Below are 19678 nucleotides of genomic sequence, written 5' to 3' on the forward strand. Positions count from 1 at the left end.
ATACAGTCAGGTTCGTTTTTGACTCACAATCGAGAAAACCGGGTTCAAATCCTGGGTGGCACAGAAGTGGTGAGAAGCATTTCCTATTACCTCATGCTCCTGTCTACCTAGCAGTAAATAGGTACCCAGGAGTTAGTGAGCTTGTTGTGGAGTTGCATCCTGGGGAGGGTCGGTAATTCGACCCTGGAAGGAACCTCGATATAAGCCTAACATGTATTGTATATACTGTACTGTATATATATATACCAGCTGGCTGTCCCCCAACACAATGAACTATTAAATTACTACGTGTATTTCAAATTAGCATAATTTTTTGCAGCCTAAATGACTAGTAGCACTTCAATCACATTAATCATATCATTGATGAATAATGGTGCATATCATCTTGCTCCCTTTTCCTCCCATTGCTTGTTACATTGATCTAGTGTTTCAAATTAATGCTTCTGAACTGAACTAATCAAGCACCATGAGAAAGTAATAAACAATGCATCATAAAATGTCCAGTCCTCCACATACAAAATGTGAAATAAATTTAAATAGAAAGAGAATACTGTATGATGACCAAACTGCCTCTCTAAACTACTGATAAATAAAAATGTAACTACCTTTAAGGGATCCATTTTCACTCCTATGAGAATTTCTTCTGATAAACTCTGATGGCCGAACTACGGCTTCTTCGCTGGGACCTTCATCTTCTCTTTCCTCTAGTGGGTTGTGGGTAGATCTGGGTGATGAAGGTTTGGAGGAGGCTGGAGAGGTGTCATCCACCTCTTGAGTAGTCCTGTGAGAGGATGAGGGCGAGGTCCTGGGGGAGGGAGTAGCCGAAGGCATTGGGGGTGGGGGAGGTGGCTCTGAATTGGTTCGAGTGAGAGGGGCACGTCCCTGGTGGTGGTGATGGACACTGCTGGAGGGTGTAGTGGGCACGGAGAGTGTCGAGTGTAACTGGCGCCTCCCCGAGATTTCCCCGTTAACATTTCTGCCGCTGCCATCACCAAATTCTGAATGAAATATTGAGAGACGTTACCATGCGGTACTCAAACTTTAATATACAATACATAAAAGATTTGAATATGTTTATTACACTCCTAATGGCATAATAACAGCTGTAATTATATACATTTATGCCAAAAATAGTATGGGAAAACATTCTGAATAATGCAGCAGAATTCATCCTGAGCAAGTGACCACCAAACTTGAAAGGCAAGTTCTTGGTCCTGCAAGCTATAGCGAACAAGCTCAAGCACAGGGACAATGGCCAGCCAGTACAAATTTGCCTCAATATTACCAATGACCCTTAGCCCCTCTGGCAAATAAAGGGGCTATGAGTTGAAACTCTTAGGTAACTAAATAAATAATTAAAAATCCAATAACTTCCAAGTTCTAGTTCCTCATAATTACTTTTCTTAGAGACAGAAAACCTGTGTATACATATATAATTCAAGTTTGTATTAATGTCCCCCTCAAAGTTGAATTACTGACCCTCACCAGGCAACTTGTCCTCTGAACAAGTGCATCTCATTTTATACATTATGGTCCCCAACATACATATTACAAAGTGCATATTACAAATACTACTATGAAATTTACTGGCTCACAAATACCCACTTTTTCTGTGCATTGGTAGCTTAGGTTTGGTGGGGTTGCTTTGGTTTGTACATTTCTGTTAGGTTAGCACTTTGTATTTTGTACATGGTGGCAAATCAAGAGAAGGGTTACCCCCTGGATTCAACTCCACATCACTTACCTAACCTTTACCTAGTTACCTAACTAAACAAACATTTTCATTTCAATTAATTTAACTCATTCATTTACTGCTAGGTGAACAGAGACATCATGTGAAAGGAAACGTGCCGAACCATTTCGCTTCCACCCAGACACCGCACTTGGAATCCTCAATTGTGAGTAGAAAAGTAGCCACTATACATAACGATCCAAATATGAAGTGCCCTTTGCAGCCTTTGTTACCATTGTGCCTCTGGGGAACTCTAGAAGGCACAATATCTCTATTAATATTCCTTCAAAGAGAACCTCAAATTTACATTAATACTGCAATCATCAAATTTGAAGGTGAAACAAAGATCTAAAGTAGGAAGCAAAAACGACATTAAGGCCTTGTACAGTGATTTACACGAACCACTAATGGTAGGAAGACTGAGAAGATCTTTTTTTTAATATTGAAATGTACAAGACCATACAAGAGAGATATAGAGCCATGACAATACACTACCATGCAGAAGAATGATAAAGAAAAGGGGCTTAGAGTTATAAGTAGAAGTTGCAGTAAAAGCCAATAAAACCTTAAATAATAATCAAACGAACATTTGAATTGAAGAAAAAAAAGAGAGGTTATTCAGCTGTATAAATCTCTGGTGCCCTCTACTCCGCCTTCCCCAACTGGACTACTGTACACCATTATTGAGACCTCGTCTTAAAACGGACATGACTGCTTTCAACTAGGCTCTGGGAGGATTGACCGGGTGTCTCCGGTCAAGTCTAGCAGTCTCCGTGGTGTAGTGGTAAGACACTCGCCTGGCGTTCCGCGAGCGCTATGTCATGGGTTCGTATCCTGGCCGGGGAGGATTTACTGGGCGCAATTCCTTAACTGTAGCCTCTGTTTAACGCAACAGTAAAATGTGTACTTGGGTGAAAAAACGATTCTTCGCGGCAGGGGATCGTATTCCAGGGACCATAGGATTAAGGACTTGCCCGAAACGCTACGCGTACTAGTGGCTGTACAAGAATGTAACAACTCTTGTATATATCTCAAAAAAAAAAAAAAAGTGATTGACTGGACGTGTTCCAGGGAAACTAGTGAGAGGGAGAGGGGGAGGGGAGGGGGTTGAAATAGCCTAAGCTACTTTATTCCTTTGAGATGTATTTTATTGTCTCAATAATCTCAATAAACGTCCTTGAACTAGTGAGTGAGGCTTACTATGAGCTATGGAAATGGGAAGGTCTATGCCTGCTAAGAGGAGTCAGAAGGCGTCTGTTCCTATACCCATCTAGCCGGGTGTAACAAAGAGGTAAACAAATACAGAAGCCAGAGTGTCATACTAAAGTAGACATACACAAAACTACTGAACAAATGAGAACCAAACTTGGGCTAACGTGCTGCCGAGGTGAGAGCCTCAGGGTCTTTCCCACAACAACAGTAAGACAACCACCACCATATGTCGTGCATGTCGACTCGCCTGTATGTAACTATCTAACAGTTACTAGCTATTAGTAACTACGCTATAGTTCCTAGAGCTTTTTTTAAACCTGGAACGCTTTTGTAATTATTTTTTTTATTAACAAGCTTAAGTATACACAGCAATGTGCTGCTACCCTATTCTATATGAAGGATTACAGTGTAGATCAAAAACTAGCTGTAAGTTCATCTAATATCCCCATCTCCCAGGATGGTGAGTCATATATGGAATCAGGGGATAAATTACTGCCTCAATACAAAAACAAATCAACTTTGACTAAAAATCAGGAGAGACATGAAATGTGAGACTGATCTAGACCTTAAAGATCTGAGCTTTATCTGTTTTTGAAACGTGGATGGATGTGGCTTTCATTAGGCCTTCAATGCATTCTTGTTGCTACAGGGAACGTCGAGTATTATTTAATACTTTGTGATTCGACAGTTTCCAGCTTTCATCAAATGTTTCTCTCGCTTCTCCTGGGGTTATATCCCCACCTTCCTTACTTTACATCTGTTGGGGTTTAAATAACAACCATTTTGCCTGCCCACATCTGGAGGTTATAGAAATCTTTCTGAAGACTTTCCTCATTAGCTTTGCATAATCTGCATTTCATTTGCAAATATTGAAACTCGCTCCCTCGGGTAGATCGTTCATATAAATTTGAGACGGCAACAGACCTAGGACATAGACCTATGAGAGATCCATTTCTACCTCCTCCTAGCCTGACCACTCCTCTCTGATTACGACTCCTTTGTTTCCCCCCCATCAGAGACTATTGCCCTCTTTAGAACTCTACAGTTATCTAAGCTTCATTTTGTCATGTTAACCCGTAGCAGTTGCCAGCTCTACCTGACTACATCCGCTACTCATAAAATATAACAGCAAACCCATAACTCCATTTTCATGTCTGTGGGTGAGGTGTTAACTGTCTTAAGAGTGATCCCGTTAGCGAGTTTCTGCTGCTCCAGAGGTCGGGGAGAAGATCGGTCCGAGCAAAAGGATTAATGATCCCAGCTACACCACAACATACACATGTACGACTGACACACAACTGTTGTTGTTATAGATTCAGCTACTCGGAACAAGTTCCAAGTAGCACGGGCTATGGTGAACCCGTAACTTATACCTGGCACAGGAGCGGTGCTGTGTCCTTAGGGCACGCAACAGCACTCTGCAGTATTTCTGGACAGCTGTTATAGATATATTTGGTCTAATTGCATATTAGTGGACAGTTTTACAAAATATTTACAGCTGAACAGCTTCCTGCATCACTAGCTTTACCTTGGCGTAACTGTACACGAAATATTTTATATTTAAAAGGAATATTTTATATTAAAAAAAAAGTTGACTTTGAATACACAGTTTATACAAATGTGCCTATGAGGGAGGGCCGTAGCTTAGACAGCATACCCCGAGGCTGGGTTGTCAGAGTCGAGCCCAAAAGACTGCCGACGTGAGCCTTGAGTGACACTGAACAAGACTACTAAGACGAGTCCTGCTTGAAGCGAAAGACACGAAGTTAATCCTGTAGGAACCTTTCCTCAGGCTATGCTTTTCCAAGGTGCGGCCGTCTTCCAGGACACGTTCTTAACTTTACTGCACAATAAAAATAAGTTTCTTTTGTTTTCTCAACCGATATAAATAAGTTGTGTATAATTTGGCTTTGGGTAAGTTAGGTTAGTTTTGATTCTGTTAGTAATTATTTTCCATGTACATTACATGGATAAAGTATTTTAAAATGGTTCGTCTCAGATACAGAAAGGTTCTAATACAATCAGTCGGGAATCATATATATTATTTTTTCGTGTATTAACTTTGAGAAGATCTAATACAGTTGGTGGATTTAAAAACTATTTGTCCAATGCTTCGAGGATTCCCTGCCAGAAGCGACGTGGGCGCCACAATGCGTGAAACCAGTCTCATAAAACTTAATTTCCCAGACAGTCGTTAATTGCCGAAGCCCGAAACCCGGATTCTGAAGAACGAAACCTGGATTCTTAAGAACCACACCTGGATTCTCAAGACGGTAGCGCAAAAGGTGATTTTTTTCCTTCGCATCGACCGGATTGGGAAGTTTGAGAACACACCTATCGATAGTCTTGAGTCTTGAAAAAGGACAAGTGGAATGCCTAAGGCCTGTCACGACACCTCACAGCTGATCGCTTTACTTGTAAATATAAAAATATTTGCGAACAAAAACATTCATAAAATTTCCTAATGACTCCACGGAGCTTTTAATAAATTCAGTTACAAAACAAACGTCACAAAATGACTTAAGCTGATATTTAAAAACAATATAAATTGAAAACAAAATGCGGTTCAGTACAAGCGGATTAAAAAAAACAAAGTAATGTAAACATGCAGGTTAATGCATGATGCCTTATGAATAAAGCATAGGTTAGACATTTGTTTAATTCATTAGGGAGTGAGTTCCATAGACTGTTGCTGTCTATTGCTGTTGCTGAAACTGCTGTTATGAAACATCTTAATGCTATTTGTCGTGAATAAGATAATTGTAGTTAGTATATGTATAGCGACCAGCACCAAGTGACAAGTTGTGCAACTCGTCAGCCATTATTAGCAAGGACTAGAACACGCGTGACAGATCAACAGTTAGTTCAGCCAGCGAGAGATGGCGGAACAGTAACAAAGAAGCTATTATAACTGGTGTTAAGCGATCCACCCACCTACAAACTTTACAGTCTCCACCTACAAACTCTAGCAGTCTCCGTGGCGCAGTGGTAAGACACTCGCCTGGCGTTTTGCAAGCGCCTTGCCTTGGGTTCGAATCCTGGCCGGGGAGGATTGACCGGGCGCCAATCCTTAACTGTAGCCTCTGTTCACCCAGCAGTGAATGGGTACCTGGTTGTTAAACGATTCGGCGGGGTCGTATTCCGGGGAAATTAGGGTTAAGGACCTTGCCCGAAACGCTACGCGTAATAGTGGCTTTACAAGAATGTAAAACTCTTGTATGTAAAACTCTATGTAATGTAAACACCTCCTGACACGCAATGTTATCTTTCTCTTACCTCGTCAATTTTGTGCCTCATCGTAATTTTCCATATCTGACTTTTCTTTCCTAAAGCCAGCCAGCCAAACACACACAGACATTATCGCTGACTAGGGGGGTAGAAATAGCCTAAGCTACTCTATCCCTTTGAGATGTATTTATTGCTTATCTCAATAAACATACTTGAACTTGACTCGCTGACTAAACGGGATAAGAATAGCTCGAGCTACCTCATCCCTTTGTGTGTATTCATACCTCGGTAAACTTATTTCAATTGCTGGCTATATCGAATGGAATTTCCAACATTTTTACAGCCCAGATCCGTATCCCCGGCCACAGCTTCCGGCTCGCCGGTCAGCCATGTCCCCTGCGACAACAATGGGAGACCCGGCTCTAAGCAATTGTTCCGTGGACTATTTTTTTAATTCTCCACACAAATGAATTGGAAGTTGGTTGCGTCAAAGGGCTCGACCGTGTGTTGTTAATTAATAAAAATATTAATAAACGTAATGAAAAAAGTAGGATTGTCCCTGAATTTACGAGATCGGGGGGTTGTCTAGTACGAGTGAGAGAACTGGAAGACGCTGCCTGTGGTTATCGGTCACAGTTCCTTTCCTGTATTCAGGGAAGGGGGGGAAGCAGGAGAGTGATTACAGAGGAACGCGTATCTTGTAATCGTTTCCCACTTCCTGCATCACTAAAATATCTGGATATCAGCAGGAACAGATTTGAAAATGTTTGTGTAGTCAAGAGCTGTAACCTTAAGCGAGTCGTTCTCTTATTCAGAATACAGGCTGTATCATCTGCATCAATAATAAAGAGAAGTGGCCACAATACTAGAATAGAAAATAAAACAAAACATACATTTCTTAAGCAATTCGTTCACTTTCAAAACCCCCCAAAACAGCTAAACAGAATATACATCAAGAATATTATTGCAGATTAAAATGGAAAACGAGGATTATAAATATACTTTTCATTTTAACGTACCTTTCTACCAAGATGTTAACAGCCAAAATATTGGCTGTTAACAGCCGAATAAAAAAAAATTTAAAAATCAGATACTCGTGGCTCAGTGGTAAGACTCTTTGTCCCCCAGCGCTTCGCGAGCGCTTTGGCCTGGGTTCGTATCCTGGCCGGGGTGGATTGACCGGGCGCCAAGCCGTAACTAATGGGTACCTAGTTGCTAAACGATTTGACGGATCGTATTCCGGGGACACTTGGGATTAAGGACCTGCTCGAAACGCTATACGTGCTAGTGGCTTTACAAGAATGTAAGAACTCTTGTATATATAAATACAAAATAATAAAAAATACACCAGCAAGTACTGCACAACATTTAGAGAAAATGAATACCGTTAAGCACGCACTTAAGTGTTTTCAAGGATAACTTTAAATCTTCAGAGCGACTTGTTTTAGGAAGCTCAAACAAGTTTACAAAGATGACATCATAAAATGGACAGAATAGCCTAATACTTGATAATAGCTTATCAAACTAAAAGACTGTCTTCGTGACTCATGTGAATGATCCATAGTGATATTGTAATCCATAAACCACAAAGTTTTACAAGTGGGAACTGCAGTAAAAAAACAAAAAAACAAAACACACACACACACCAACCAAAACTTAGGAATAGTCAGACGTAACTTTGATGTCATGAACAAGAAGTTATTCAATTCTACAAATCTCTGATGCGTCTCCACTTTGACGAGGCTAGAGGTAAAGAGGTTCGGGGAGGGACGAGGCTAGAGGTAAAGGGGGTTCGGGGAGGGACGTGGCTAGTGGCAAAGGGGGTGCGGGGAGGGACGAGGCTAGAGGTAAAGGGGGTGCGGGGAGGGACGAGGCTAGAGGTAAAGGAGGTTCGGGGAGGGACGAGGCTAGAGGTAAAGGAGGTTCGGGGAGGGACGAGGCTAGAGGTAAAGGAGGTTCGGGGAGGGACGAGGCTAGAGGTAAAGGAGGTTCGGGGAGGGACGAGGCTAGAGGTAAAGGAGGTTCGGGGAGGGACGAGGCTAGAGGTAAAGGAGGTTCGGGGAGGGACGAGGCTAGAGGTAAAGGAGGTTCGGGGAGGGACGAGGCTAGAGGTAAAGGAGGTTCGGGGAGGGACGAGGCTAGAGGTAAAGGAGGTTCGGGGAGGGACGAGGCTAGAGGTAAAGGAGGTTCGGGGAGGGACGAGGCTAGAGGTAAAGGAGGTTCGGGGAGGGACGAGGCTAGAGGTAAAGGAGGTTCGGGGAGGGACGAGGCTAGAGGTAAAGGAGGTTCGGGGAGGGACGAGGCTGGAGGTGGGAGTGGGTTCTCAGGTCAGGTGAGAAACAATATTCCTTCAGCGTCTCAAAGTAAACAAAGGAGTTCTGCCAGTCGACGCAGACAACAGAGAAAGCAATGACACCGAGGAGAGGTGAAGGGAGAGCAAGAGAGGAAAGAAGAGCAAAGCTAAAGAAACCGGTAAAAATGGGAGAAAACAAAGTGCGGGAAACAGAAACAGAGAGGGAAACACGAGAAGTGTAAAACCCATGATGGAATTAACGGTTTTCACCCCATACCCTGCAGACGAAGGTCGTTTGAAAGACAGGAAGGCTTCAGGAACTGAAGCCAGGTCCTGAGTGGGTGGGCGGGTGTGGCCAGGCAAGAACAATAAGCGAGCTGCTCTCAGACACAAACACTTTCTCTCTTAACGAGTCTGCTTCACTCTCTCCTGAGCCTGCATCAACTCCTGCGTCTCTCGCTTACACAATGTCGATCTTCACAGACCCATTTTTCCTTTCATTTGTTTCTCGCTAGACGTGCTCTTATTTCTTACCTTTGTCTCTCCCTACGTCCCTACGTCCGTTCTTCTGCCCTTCATCCCACCCTCCCACCTATTAATGGTCTAAATTTTGATGTTTACCGTGTAAGTCAGATTGGACAGTGGGTAGAGAGCCTGCTTTTTTGGCTTAACGCTATCTGTCATCCACAGGGACAATAGCTACTACAGTCCCAGCAGCTTACCCAGTCTAAAGTGTTCAGTCTTTTGTTATCTGTTTTCCTATGTACTCCTGTGTATTCCTAGGTACTCTGAGAAAGACGTACCAGGTGGGGGCGGGATGCTCGCCTGCTGGCCACTGCTACGGACGTCAGGTCTGGCTGATGCGTCGCTCAGTGGTTCCTGGCGCTCGTCGTAGTCGGGTGGAGGCACTCCTGTGGGCCAAACGTCCAGTGGTCAGGTGTGATTTGGAAGGTGATTAGGGGTAAGATTTGTTTGAGTGATAAATGTGGTTTGGGTCCGGATAAGATATGATTAGAAGATCAACCATGATTGAGAGTCGAGAGATGTATTTGAAGAAGTTTGAATGTTATACATTGTTGACGAGAGCAAGAAACAGATTAGTATGGGAAGTAATCGATTTACTTTTTAAAATGCGTAACAAGAGAAGTGAAAACATCAGCTGATCTGAATAGGGAAATACAGGGTTGGAAAGTGGCAAGAATCGTGCACTTGCATTCGCGATCACACACGAACATGTATAAACAATTGCTGCTACGTAATTCCTTGCAACTTGCGCACCAGACTGAGCTCAGGTCTTGTATTTACCCGAGTTACCAGAGCCAACTGCCGTCAAGACTCCACACGGGGTTTTCTCACACTCTCGGTGGATGGAAGATGAGGCAAGCGCTCAGACTCTTGCCATCCTCCGAATGAAATGGGGCAAGATAATGGTTGGGGGAAGAGCTAGACGTAACTGGAAGAGGAAAATGCCTACTTGAGGGAGACTAATGTGAGTGCGTTTGATGTGGTTGGGTGAGGTAAGGGCCCTGGCAGAATCAACACCTGTTAATACAACCCATCCTACTAGTAGCAAGTCACATTTTGACGTATACTTTACCCAAGGCCAAAAAATTGGTGTCCTAGCAAATGGTGGCAGCTCAAGAAATTGACAATGTCCCGTTTTCTGTCCGTGGGTCCTCTATTAGGTTAAGGCACTTTAGCACGACAGTTTCTTGACGTTGGGAACGCTCGCGAGAACGGGCTGGTTTATTGGGGGTTCTGAGGACTTGATATAGCTGGAAGGTGTACGAGTTATGGTTGGAGGAGGAAGTCATGGTTGCTTGGGGGAAGACGTGGCTTCAGCAGACAAGACACGGGGTGAAAAAACATGGTTGGAGGGGATGAAACTTGCTCGCCAAGTCCTATAGCCCCTCTGCGGTGGCATGCATTTTTATGGACTTTAGATTTGACTGGAGAGGAGAGAGAGATTTTGAAATACATATATGAAGAGCAAGATGAAACTGCTGGAGAAAAACGTGAATGAGGGACTACTATGAGGCAGGAGTCGAGAGTCTGGCATGACTGGAATATGAAGCATGACTAAAATGAAATATTTGTACTGCACGATAGGACGAGTGAATGAATGGGTCTGGGATGGGAAATTATGCATGATGGGATGGGATGCATGATGGGGTGGGATGCATGATGGGGTGGGATGCATGATGGGGTGGGATGCACGATGGGGTGGGAAAGATGCATGAAGCGGGGAAGACAAGACAAAAGGTGGATAGATAGTCATGCATGATAGGATAGGCAAGACATTACTGAAAATTCAGGAACTGTATTTGGGAAAAAGACTTAGAATATGGAAAAATTAATACAAATTTATATATCGAAAATATTTTATATTTATATGAAATAATGGTAATTCGTAAAAACTGATTAATACCGGAATTAGCCAAGTTTAAAATCAAGTCAAAAAAATCTAAAACGACCTCAAATTCTTCGAGAATGTCTTAAAAAAAATAATCTACGTTTTGAATATCCTTTAGCTTATGCATAACTTGATCATATCTTCTGAATCATCACATAAGCATGCTACTGAATCTCAAGTGTGGTCATAGGGGATACTGAAGCAGCTACTGGGAAGTGAGATCACTCACCGCTCCTGTGTCAGGTAAGTCACACTACGGGCTCACCATAGCCCGTGCTACTTGGAGCTGGTTCCGAGTAGCTGGATCTATAACAACAACAACAACTGGCAAGTTGGTACCATCGAGTATCATCAGATGCACGTGGGCTGGTAATCATGTATTCATCATATTCGCTTGTAAAGTTTCTATTTTAGTGAAATCCAAACACTAAAAAAAATTTGCTGATGGGCTTGACAAGCAATTCATATGCTCACCTCGGCTTGTATTAGGTAAGGACACAATCAAGAATCCCGGGTTTGTTTCCCGGCCGGAACAAATGCTTGGGTAAGTTTCCTTTCACCCGATGCTCCTATTCAATTTATAGTAAATAAGTACCCGAGAGTCAATCGACTGTTGTGGGTTGCATCCAGGTGAAGATCAGACCTATGGAGGTGAGATGGAGGGACCTCGGTAAGCCTAAATACAGGCTTCCTGTCCCAGACAACGGGAATTAACAAAGTTAGTGATTCTTGCAGTATCTTTCCAGCAACAGAGAACCTAGAATATCAACCAATTTTTCACACCATCGTCAGCTGCGAAGGGAAGGGAGCTATCAGGGGGAAAGCGCGAAGTCATTACGACTATGTAGCACTTTGGAAGGGGTCAGGATAAGGATTTGGGATGGGACTGGGGGGAAAGGAATGGTGCCCAACCACTTAGACGCTCGGGGATTGAACGCCGACCTGCATGAAGCGAGACAGTCGCTCTACCGTCAGATGGACAATATCTGTTACCAATGGTGATCAGCGTTTCAGCAATACTGACCCCACAGACAACACCACAGGACGGGGTGTTCAGAACACAAGACCTCTGTTACAGAGGTTACACTGTTACAGCGGCTGGCTCGAGGGGGAGTGTGAAGGATGGGGGGGGATGGACTTCCCGTGTCGATGGCCGGACTGGGAAGCCGCTCGACGGAGACCTGACGGTCCGGTTAGATAAAGTCACCTTGACTTTCATACAAAAACACGTACAATTACATACACGAACAAACACGCGTATACACGCACGGAATTGCTGGCATAAAATTGCTTGCAGCTTGCTCATCAGAGGATCTTGTGCCTTCCTGAGCAGTGTGAAGGTCACATACTCTACCCGGGACCTTTCTCACGCTCTTTGAGAAAAAGAGGACTGGCTGAGATGACGAGCACTCAGACTTCTGCCATCTTCAGTCTCGGCAAAATAATTTTTTTTTTTCTGTAGTAAAGTTAAGACTTGGTATTTCGACCTTATTTTATATATTTAAATGTACCTCTTCTTCATCCTTGGGCCATCTTTAGTAGGCTACAATTTACTATTAAGGAAAAATAAATATTAACCTCAGTTTGAAGGAACAAGGAAAACCCAAAACGGCAAACCTATATATACTTCATCAGTGAATGTGAGGATATATGTGAACTTGATCACTTTCATTAATCTTGTTAGCATTATCAATCGAGTTCGAATAATTACCATCACTAATGTTGATAACATTTTTGTTCTTTAGCAATGCAGTTAACATATGCTAGTCTCAACGTCATGTGAGTTTTGACGGAGGCTGCTAGCCGAGTCATCTGAATGTTTCAGAGATCACACTCACCCGCAATCAGATCGTCGAGTCCTTGAAGACGCTGCCTGTGCCGCTCGGCCTCACTGCTAACCTCATCCTCAATACCTCTGGAGGAGGAGGAAGAGAAGGATTCTCTTTGAATGGCATCCCTCTGGGAGCGTCCGCGACGAGTCGACTCCCTGGTACGGCCTTCCTCACCGGCGGCTCTAGCCATGAGCGCAGGGTCGATATCCTCATAGTGGTGGTCGTGGGAGGAACTGCTCGTGCTGCTGGCCGTCGAGACCGCGTCGTCGCTGCTGTGGACGTCAGCCTTCACTGTTGTGTCAAGAAAAAAGGTTCATGAGACGAGAGGCGCTTCATGGTTGAGGTGTGTCTGTGCGGTGTCTGTTCTCCTAACAGAGGCTACAGGGAAGCCAAGTCTATTATATGTATACCTCGCTTATAAGCCTGAGTTGGTCACAATCGACTTGAGAATGGTCCAGGACGGACCGAAACGTCGTCGTCCCTTCACCTGCTAGTGTGTGGTCTGGTCAACCTGAGTTGGTCGGTTATGCCAGCGAGTCGCTGTTTTGATACTAATGCAGATAGGTAGTATTGCGGGTGGCTGTTAATGCTAGCGACAAAAGGTGGGTGTAGTCACCAAGGTGGTACATGTTAATGATTTCGGGTTGTTTGTTGTTCCTACCAGCGAGTGTTGATCCAAATTTGTCGTGTTAACGGGATGGTTATTGGTGATGAGTGGTTTGTACTGAAGGTTAGGCCATGATGACTAGGTGAGGTGGGAAGAGGGGGGGGGGGGTACTGACGAAAGAAGGTAGTGAGGTTTGATGACAGTAAGTGTTGAGGGGGGGGCTGTGCCAATGACAGTGGGTGTTGAGGGGGGGCTGTGCCAATGACAGTGGGTGTTGAGGGGGGGCTGTGCCAATGACAGTGGGTGTTGAGGGGGGGGGGGGCTGTGCCAATGACAGTGGGTGTTGAGGGGGGGGGGCTGTGCCAATGACAGTGGGTGTTGAGGGGGGCTGTGCCAACGACAGTGGGTGTCAATGCAAGCAAAATTAGAAGACTGACGCGAATAAAATATATAAAAGAAAACGAGGAAACTTTAAGCATTAACAACATATTAAAACAATATGCATATATCAGCATACTTTAAAATAAAAGAAAACTATAAAGAGAGAGAGAAAGTGACAATGCAAAAGGAGAGAAAGTGAAACTACATTTGACTAAATAAATTACCACCGTGCTTCAAAATGAATGAATACCTGGTCCAGTGTGGTTAACGACCTGTTTAGCAATCTGGGCACAACCCTAACAACCTATCGGAAGGGCGGGGGGGGGGGGTTCATGCATCGTGTCCAGCCAGTTTCTCTTCCCCCCCTCCTGCCCCCCACACCCATGACCCCTCCCTCAATGCCCAACCCCCCGCCCCCAATGCCCCTCCTCATTGTCTAACTTCTCTCTTCCCCCCTCTCTCGCGTCCCCTCAGGCCAGGGATATGTACACCAAGATGGGTATACTCCGCGTTTCGGAGTATACACACAGTAAACTACAGTACTAAACACAGGTCAGGACCGTAGTGTACTAGCGGGTTGGTTGGCAATTTGTAATGACCTCATTAACCTGTGAATAGGTCAATAGGCCTCAACCAGCGTAGGTCCACGTTATGGTCTGGGTGGCAGTGCGTAGAGGGTCCGGTAAGGAGCTCAGGTTTACCTTCTGTGGAGTTTTACGTGATTTATGTAAACTTAAAATCCCTAATAATTAACATTTATGCAGTTTGTTTCCTTATGGTACATATAATTCATTTCCAATTAATTGTGTTCACCCGTTTGATGATAAGACTGTCCAATTGAAAAATATCAATACTTGCATTTTTTTATAAGAAATTATTCTTTTTTTGGAGGGGGGGGGGGGGGAAGAAGAGGCACACAATGCTCATTTAGTTTTGGCAAGACAAGGCAACTATGAACGTGCAAGCTGTTAATAGAAACAGTTCGCTCTGGCGAAAGAGTCAGTACACAGAAATGAATGAAGTTAAAGACTGCATAAAAATTATATACATATATATATTATATTATATATATATATATATTTATATTTGGAATATAACTTAACACTTCCCGCAGTAATATACATCTACTAGTCGGTGCAGAGTATGATTTGGCGTCTTTATTTGATTTTAAATCGGTCCCTGATTTAGCTAATTCAGAGTCCGATCTTCAATGGTTAAAAGGGGTTGGGAATATCACCTTCCCTCCTTCCTCATACCAGTTCCATATCCCTTCCAAGTGCTGTATAGTCTTGCTGGCTTCCTTCCCAAAGGAAGGTAACTAGGCTGAGTAATTTTAAATGTCATCATGTTGACTGCACTGTCACTCTGAAAATTCACTAGGAGTCATCCATCAACCAACCAGCTAACAAACCAAAGAACTAACCATCCAACAAACCAACTAACAAGCCAGCCAGTAAACCAACTAGCTAGCCAATCAGCCAGCTAGCAAGCCAACCAACCAACCAACCAGCCAATTAACCAGTCAGCTAGCAAGCCAACCAACCAACCAATCAATCAACCAGCCAGCTAGCAAGCCAACCAGCCAGCCAACCAACCAGCCAGCCAGCCAGCCAACCAACCAACCAGCCAGCCAACCAACCAACCAGCCAGCCAGCCAGCCAGCCAACCAACCAACCAACCAGCCAGCCAACCAACCAACCAGCCAACCAACCAGCCAGCCAGAATTCCACGCCTCTCCCGCCGCGCGTGTAGAGAGACGTGAGCAAAAACCCAGGTAGGTCCGCTTCCTCCCTAATTTCGCCTCAGCGGGGTACCTTCACTACGACCTTTTGTGGCAAGGTTTTTAGCAGGTTTTTGGCGCTTTCTTCCGCAGTACTTTCTCCTTCTGGCCCCAGACGTTCCCTCCAGGTTTTTCTCCTTTTAACGTTTTTGGAGACGATGGCTGGTTTTGTTGCATAATTCATTGATTCAATTTTTATATTCCATTTTTTTGGACAAGATTTCCCTCTCATTATGTTTCAATTTCATGGAGAGACTTCCCAATAATTTACCTTGTTCCATTACAGTTATTTTTTAAATTACATTTCCATTGTCATAAGTAGTTTCATTAAAATCTGCTTGAAAACTAACACTTCAGGAAATTAACATTGCTTCCGGCCTTCAACAACGGATATACGACCGAAACGCAACTCACTGAAGAATTTAATTTTTAAATATTTGAAAACAGTCGCTATTAGTGTGATATTTGGACAATTTATTTTCCCTTCATTCTTAAACTATTTAGTATTTTTTTCCTTCAAATGTTATGGCTAGATATGTTCTTCACTGAGCACCATTATTTTATGTGAAAAAATACTAAGCATTGCAATAACAATTTTCAGGCTTCTCTCTTTCAATATACCTGAATAAAAACATATATGTCCAACAAAAATTCCTACTTTAACTAAAAAAAAAAAAATCGGTAATGAACTTTTTTGGGAGTTGACGGCTACCTGACTCATTCATAAGGAAAACCAGAAGCTAATTAAACCATAATGCCGAGACAGAGACTGTCAACCTTACAGCCTATAATCGGAACAATTAAACCAGCGAGTAATTCTGGTCAACGGTAACAATACAAGCTACAGTTCTGCCAAAGGTCAGTCTGTAAATTACCGACCAGAACAAAACCCAAAACCTATTGGTAACTACACAACTAGAGCGATAAATACCCAAAGCAAATGGATGAAGAACATTCTATTAATATCCAAATACAAAAATAAAGCGATTAAAAGTGCCAAGTTTACCCTCTGGGTTAAATGTTGCCAAGAATATTGTGCAACACGCATGCAAATATTGCTTCAAGTTCCTGAAGTTGAACTCGACTGTGTCCCGAGTATGTGGGCAAGTTTATTGTGTGGACATGTTCTCTGTTTAGACATGCGAGTGGCAACTTGCATGAACCAGTGGCAGCTTGCATGAGCCAGTGGCAGCTTGCATGAGACAGTGGCAGCTTGCATGAGCCAGTGGCAGCTTGCATGAGCCAGTGGCAGCTTGCATGAGCCAGTGGCAGCTTGCATGAGCCAGTGGCAGCTTGCATGAGCCAGTGGCAGCTTGCATGAGCCAGTGGCAGCTTGCATGAGCCAGTGGCAGCTTGCATGAACCAGTGGCAGCTTGCATGAGCCAGTGGCAGCTTGCATGAGCCAGTGGCAGCTTGCATGAGCCAGTGGCAGCTTGCATGAACCAGTGGCAGCTTGCATGAACCAGTGGCAGCTTGCATGAACCAGTGGCAGCTTGCATGAACCAGTGGCAGCTTGCATGAACCAGTGGCAGCTTGCATGAACCAGTGGCAGCTTGCATGAACCAGTGGCAGCTTGCATGAACCAGTGGCAGCTTGCATGAACCAGTGGCAGCTTGCATGAGCCAGTGGCAGCTTGCATGAGCCAGTGGCAGCTTGCATGAGCCAGTGGCAGCTTTCGTGCCGGAGTGCCATCACGTTCTTCAACAGGACGAGGATTGCCGCAGCAACAAGTTGCCGGCCACACACACGAGTGCCACCTGCAAAACCATCATCATTCTGATTGATTGAACACCAGACTTCTTCCGTCCGCACAAAAATGTAACTAGAGAGCAAGAAGAGCGTGCCGATGTGTAGCCTGGTCGAGAAAGCCAGCTGTGCCGGCCACACAGCTGCCGGCTACGCACGGCGCAAGCGGAGGTGCGCATCACCGCATCTGTAAACAAACTTGGCTCCTATGTCAGCTTCACCTTTACTCCCATATTTATCCTATTTCAACTGCACTTGGGCCTTTAAATGTAATTGTTATTGTTTTCCCATGTCTTACGTTGATAAATTATAGTAATTTTTTATATGATTTAACATTATAAAAGAGAAATGTGCTATGGTTTTTAAAGAAATTAATTTTTTTTGTACTTGCGTCAGTTCGTCGTGTGTTTCAGAGTTGCATTAACGCGGCACTATATTTGCTACCTGTCCCGACTCGTTAGCCTATGTTTAAGGCTTAAAGATAACGGTCAGAAGATATGCAACAGAGTCCGGAGCCATCAGTGAAAACCACGACGACGACCACCACCACCACCAATATATCATCTACATCATTACCAGCTCTAGCAATCAACATTGAGGCCCATCACCACCACAATTACTGCACTGTGGAGGTCATTCAACTCTACCTGCAGCACCGACTATCTGATATAAAGTAACAAATGGGTGAATAAGCCTTCGTAGAGAGAAAAACATCTGGGAATAATGCATTAAATCTGCCTCGTGGAGCCCACCAAGTGGATATACAAAGTTATTTAACATAAGAGCTGCCATTTTATACCTGAATGTGGAGTTGTTCAGGGCCTTGTATACTAGATTTGTCACGTCAATTGTGGAATTTATAGAACCAGCATGATATCTTTATTTCCTTAATTACAAAACAATTTCGGAGAAAGTTCAGACCACCGACAGATGAAAGGTACGACATACAAGTAAATATTCAAGAAATTGAACCTCACTTCATTGGAAGAGAAGTAGCATGGCAGACATGATCACCATATATAAAATACTCAGTGGAAACACACAAGGCAAAAAGGGTCAGACTCACGAGTCAAACACTAACAGGGGAAAAACATAGTTAGAAACTAAGTACCCTGATGAGGTGCCTCACCCCCAATTTGGCAAATCGAGCCAAATTCATTCAAGAGATTTCTGCCTTATCCGAATTGTGCACAAGTGGAAGGCTCCAAGACTTAGTCGGGAGTCGACTTCACACACAGCTACACGTGTGGACAGGACCAGAGCCCGCCAGTCACAGGAAGGATGAGAGGCGAGCTCCAAGAGCAGAAGTTCAACCATCTGTAAGCTCAACTGAGGACAACCACACCACTGCACTATTTCCCAGAATTCCGTACCCATTAGCCTACAGCTGCAGGTAATTACACAGGAAACAGGATGTGGTGCGCGAATTACAAGGAAATAGTACGACAACTTAATAATAAATAATCAGGACATTAGTCGTAAGAATGGACATTGCTTCTTGGAGTTAGTTTCTCTCTTACACAAACTGAGTGAGTGACCGAACTTGTATTTTTCTCTCATTGAAGATTTGGGAACTCAAGTTACATAAACACGGGTTAAGTAAATTGTTAAGTTTAACTCCAGAAGCACTTTCCTTAAGTGACGTAAACAACTTCATAACAATGGGTAAACAAAGTAGCTACCTATGCATCGCAGCCATTACAGTCGAGTCGTTAAACGTGTGTGGTTTACTACTGGTGATTGCAGGATCGAGTCTGACTTTTGGGACCTCATCTTTCTAACAGTCCGGTGTCTAAAGTTTTTACTCTTGACCTAATGTTCTCTACCATACCTAGTGCATATATTTGTCCCACACACACACACATGTTCCCCAGGATCTGGCATCAGGTGAAGGATAACCTACCCATGTGTTCCTGACTCGGTCAGGAATTTAACCTGCGCTCTTTGAATTACTACTCCAGAACGCTGTCCACTCGGCTGCGAAGACGTAGCTGTACGTGTGTACGTACAAGAGAGGGGCGAGTGTGTGATAGAGTGAGTGAGAGTGAGAGAGACAGGGATGTGACCCGGAGTAAGGGCATGGGAGAGGAAATGGTTGATTATGTAGCTTTGCCTTCAATAGTTAGAGCGAGTTTGAGTGTGTCTGTGTGAGTGTGTCTGTCTCTCTCTGTCTCTATCTCTCTCTCTCTGTCTCATGTGTGGTGGGTGACGTGTGCATTTGCATCATGTTCGCATCAAAGCTACGTGCAGGTTTGCAATTTTACAAGTCTTTATGAAAATAATTTTGTATATCTTTGAAATGCATTTTACACAATGGCAAACAGACAAAAGAAAATTTATCATTTTTCCCTCAACCACAAAACTTTCAAGCGAGAATGACTGACAAGACTGTTGTGGCAGACCTCTATGACACCTAGTAACTTTGCCTAATTATCTTCATGCTTTTCGGAAGGT

General features: G+C 43.7%; 1 protein-coding gene across 8 annotated transcripts in view; it reads right to left on the reverse strand.

Annotated features, from left to right (window-relative positions):
• f (espin protein forked) overlaps window positions 1-19678 on the reverse strand; it is a 350799-nt gene that overhangs the window by 12599 nt on the left and 318522 nt on the right. For 7 of the 8 annotated variants that reach the window (XM_069316353.1, XM_069316354.1, XM_069316356.1 and 4 more), the window contains 3 exons: window positions 12717-13001; window positions 9269-9376; window positions 606-998 (listed from right to left, as the gene is read on the reverse strand). In XM_069316353.1, the coding sequence (XP_069172454.1) occupies window positions 606-998; window positions 9269-9376; window positions 12717-13001 (786 nt within the window). The remainder of the gene's footprint in view (window positions 1-605; window positions 999-9268; window positions 9377-12716; window positions 13002-19678) is intronic. The other variant, XM_069316352.1, reaches the window with a different exon arrangement.

This window comes from Procambarus clarkii, chromosome 83 (genome assembly GCF_040958095.1).
Source record: "Procambarus clarkii isolate CNS0578487 chromosome 83, FALCON_Pclarkii_2.0, whole genome shotgun sequence".
NCBI classification, from domain to species: Eukaryota; Metazoa; Arthropoda; class Malacostraca; order Decapoda; family Cambaridae; genus Procambarus; species Procambarus clarkii.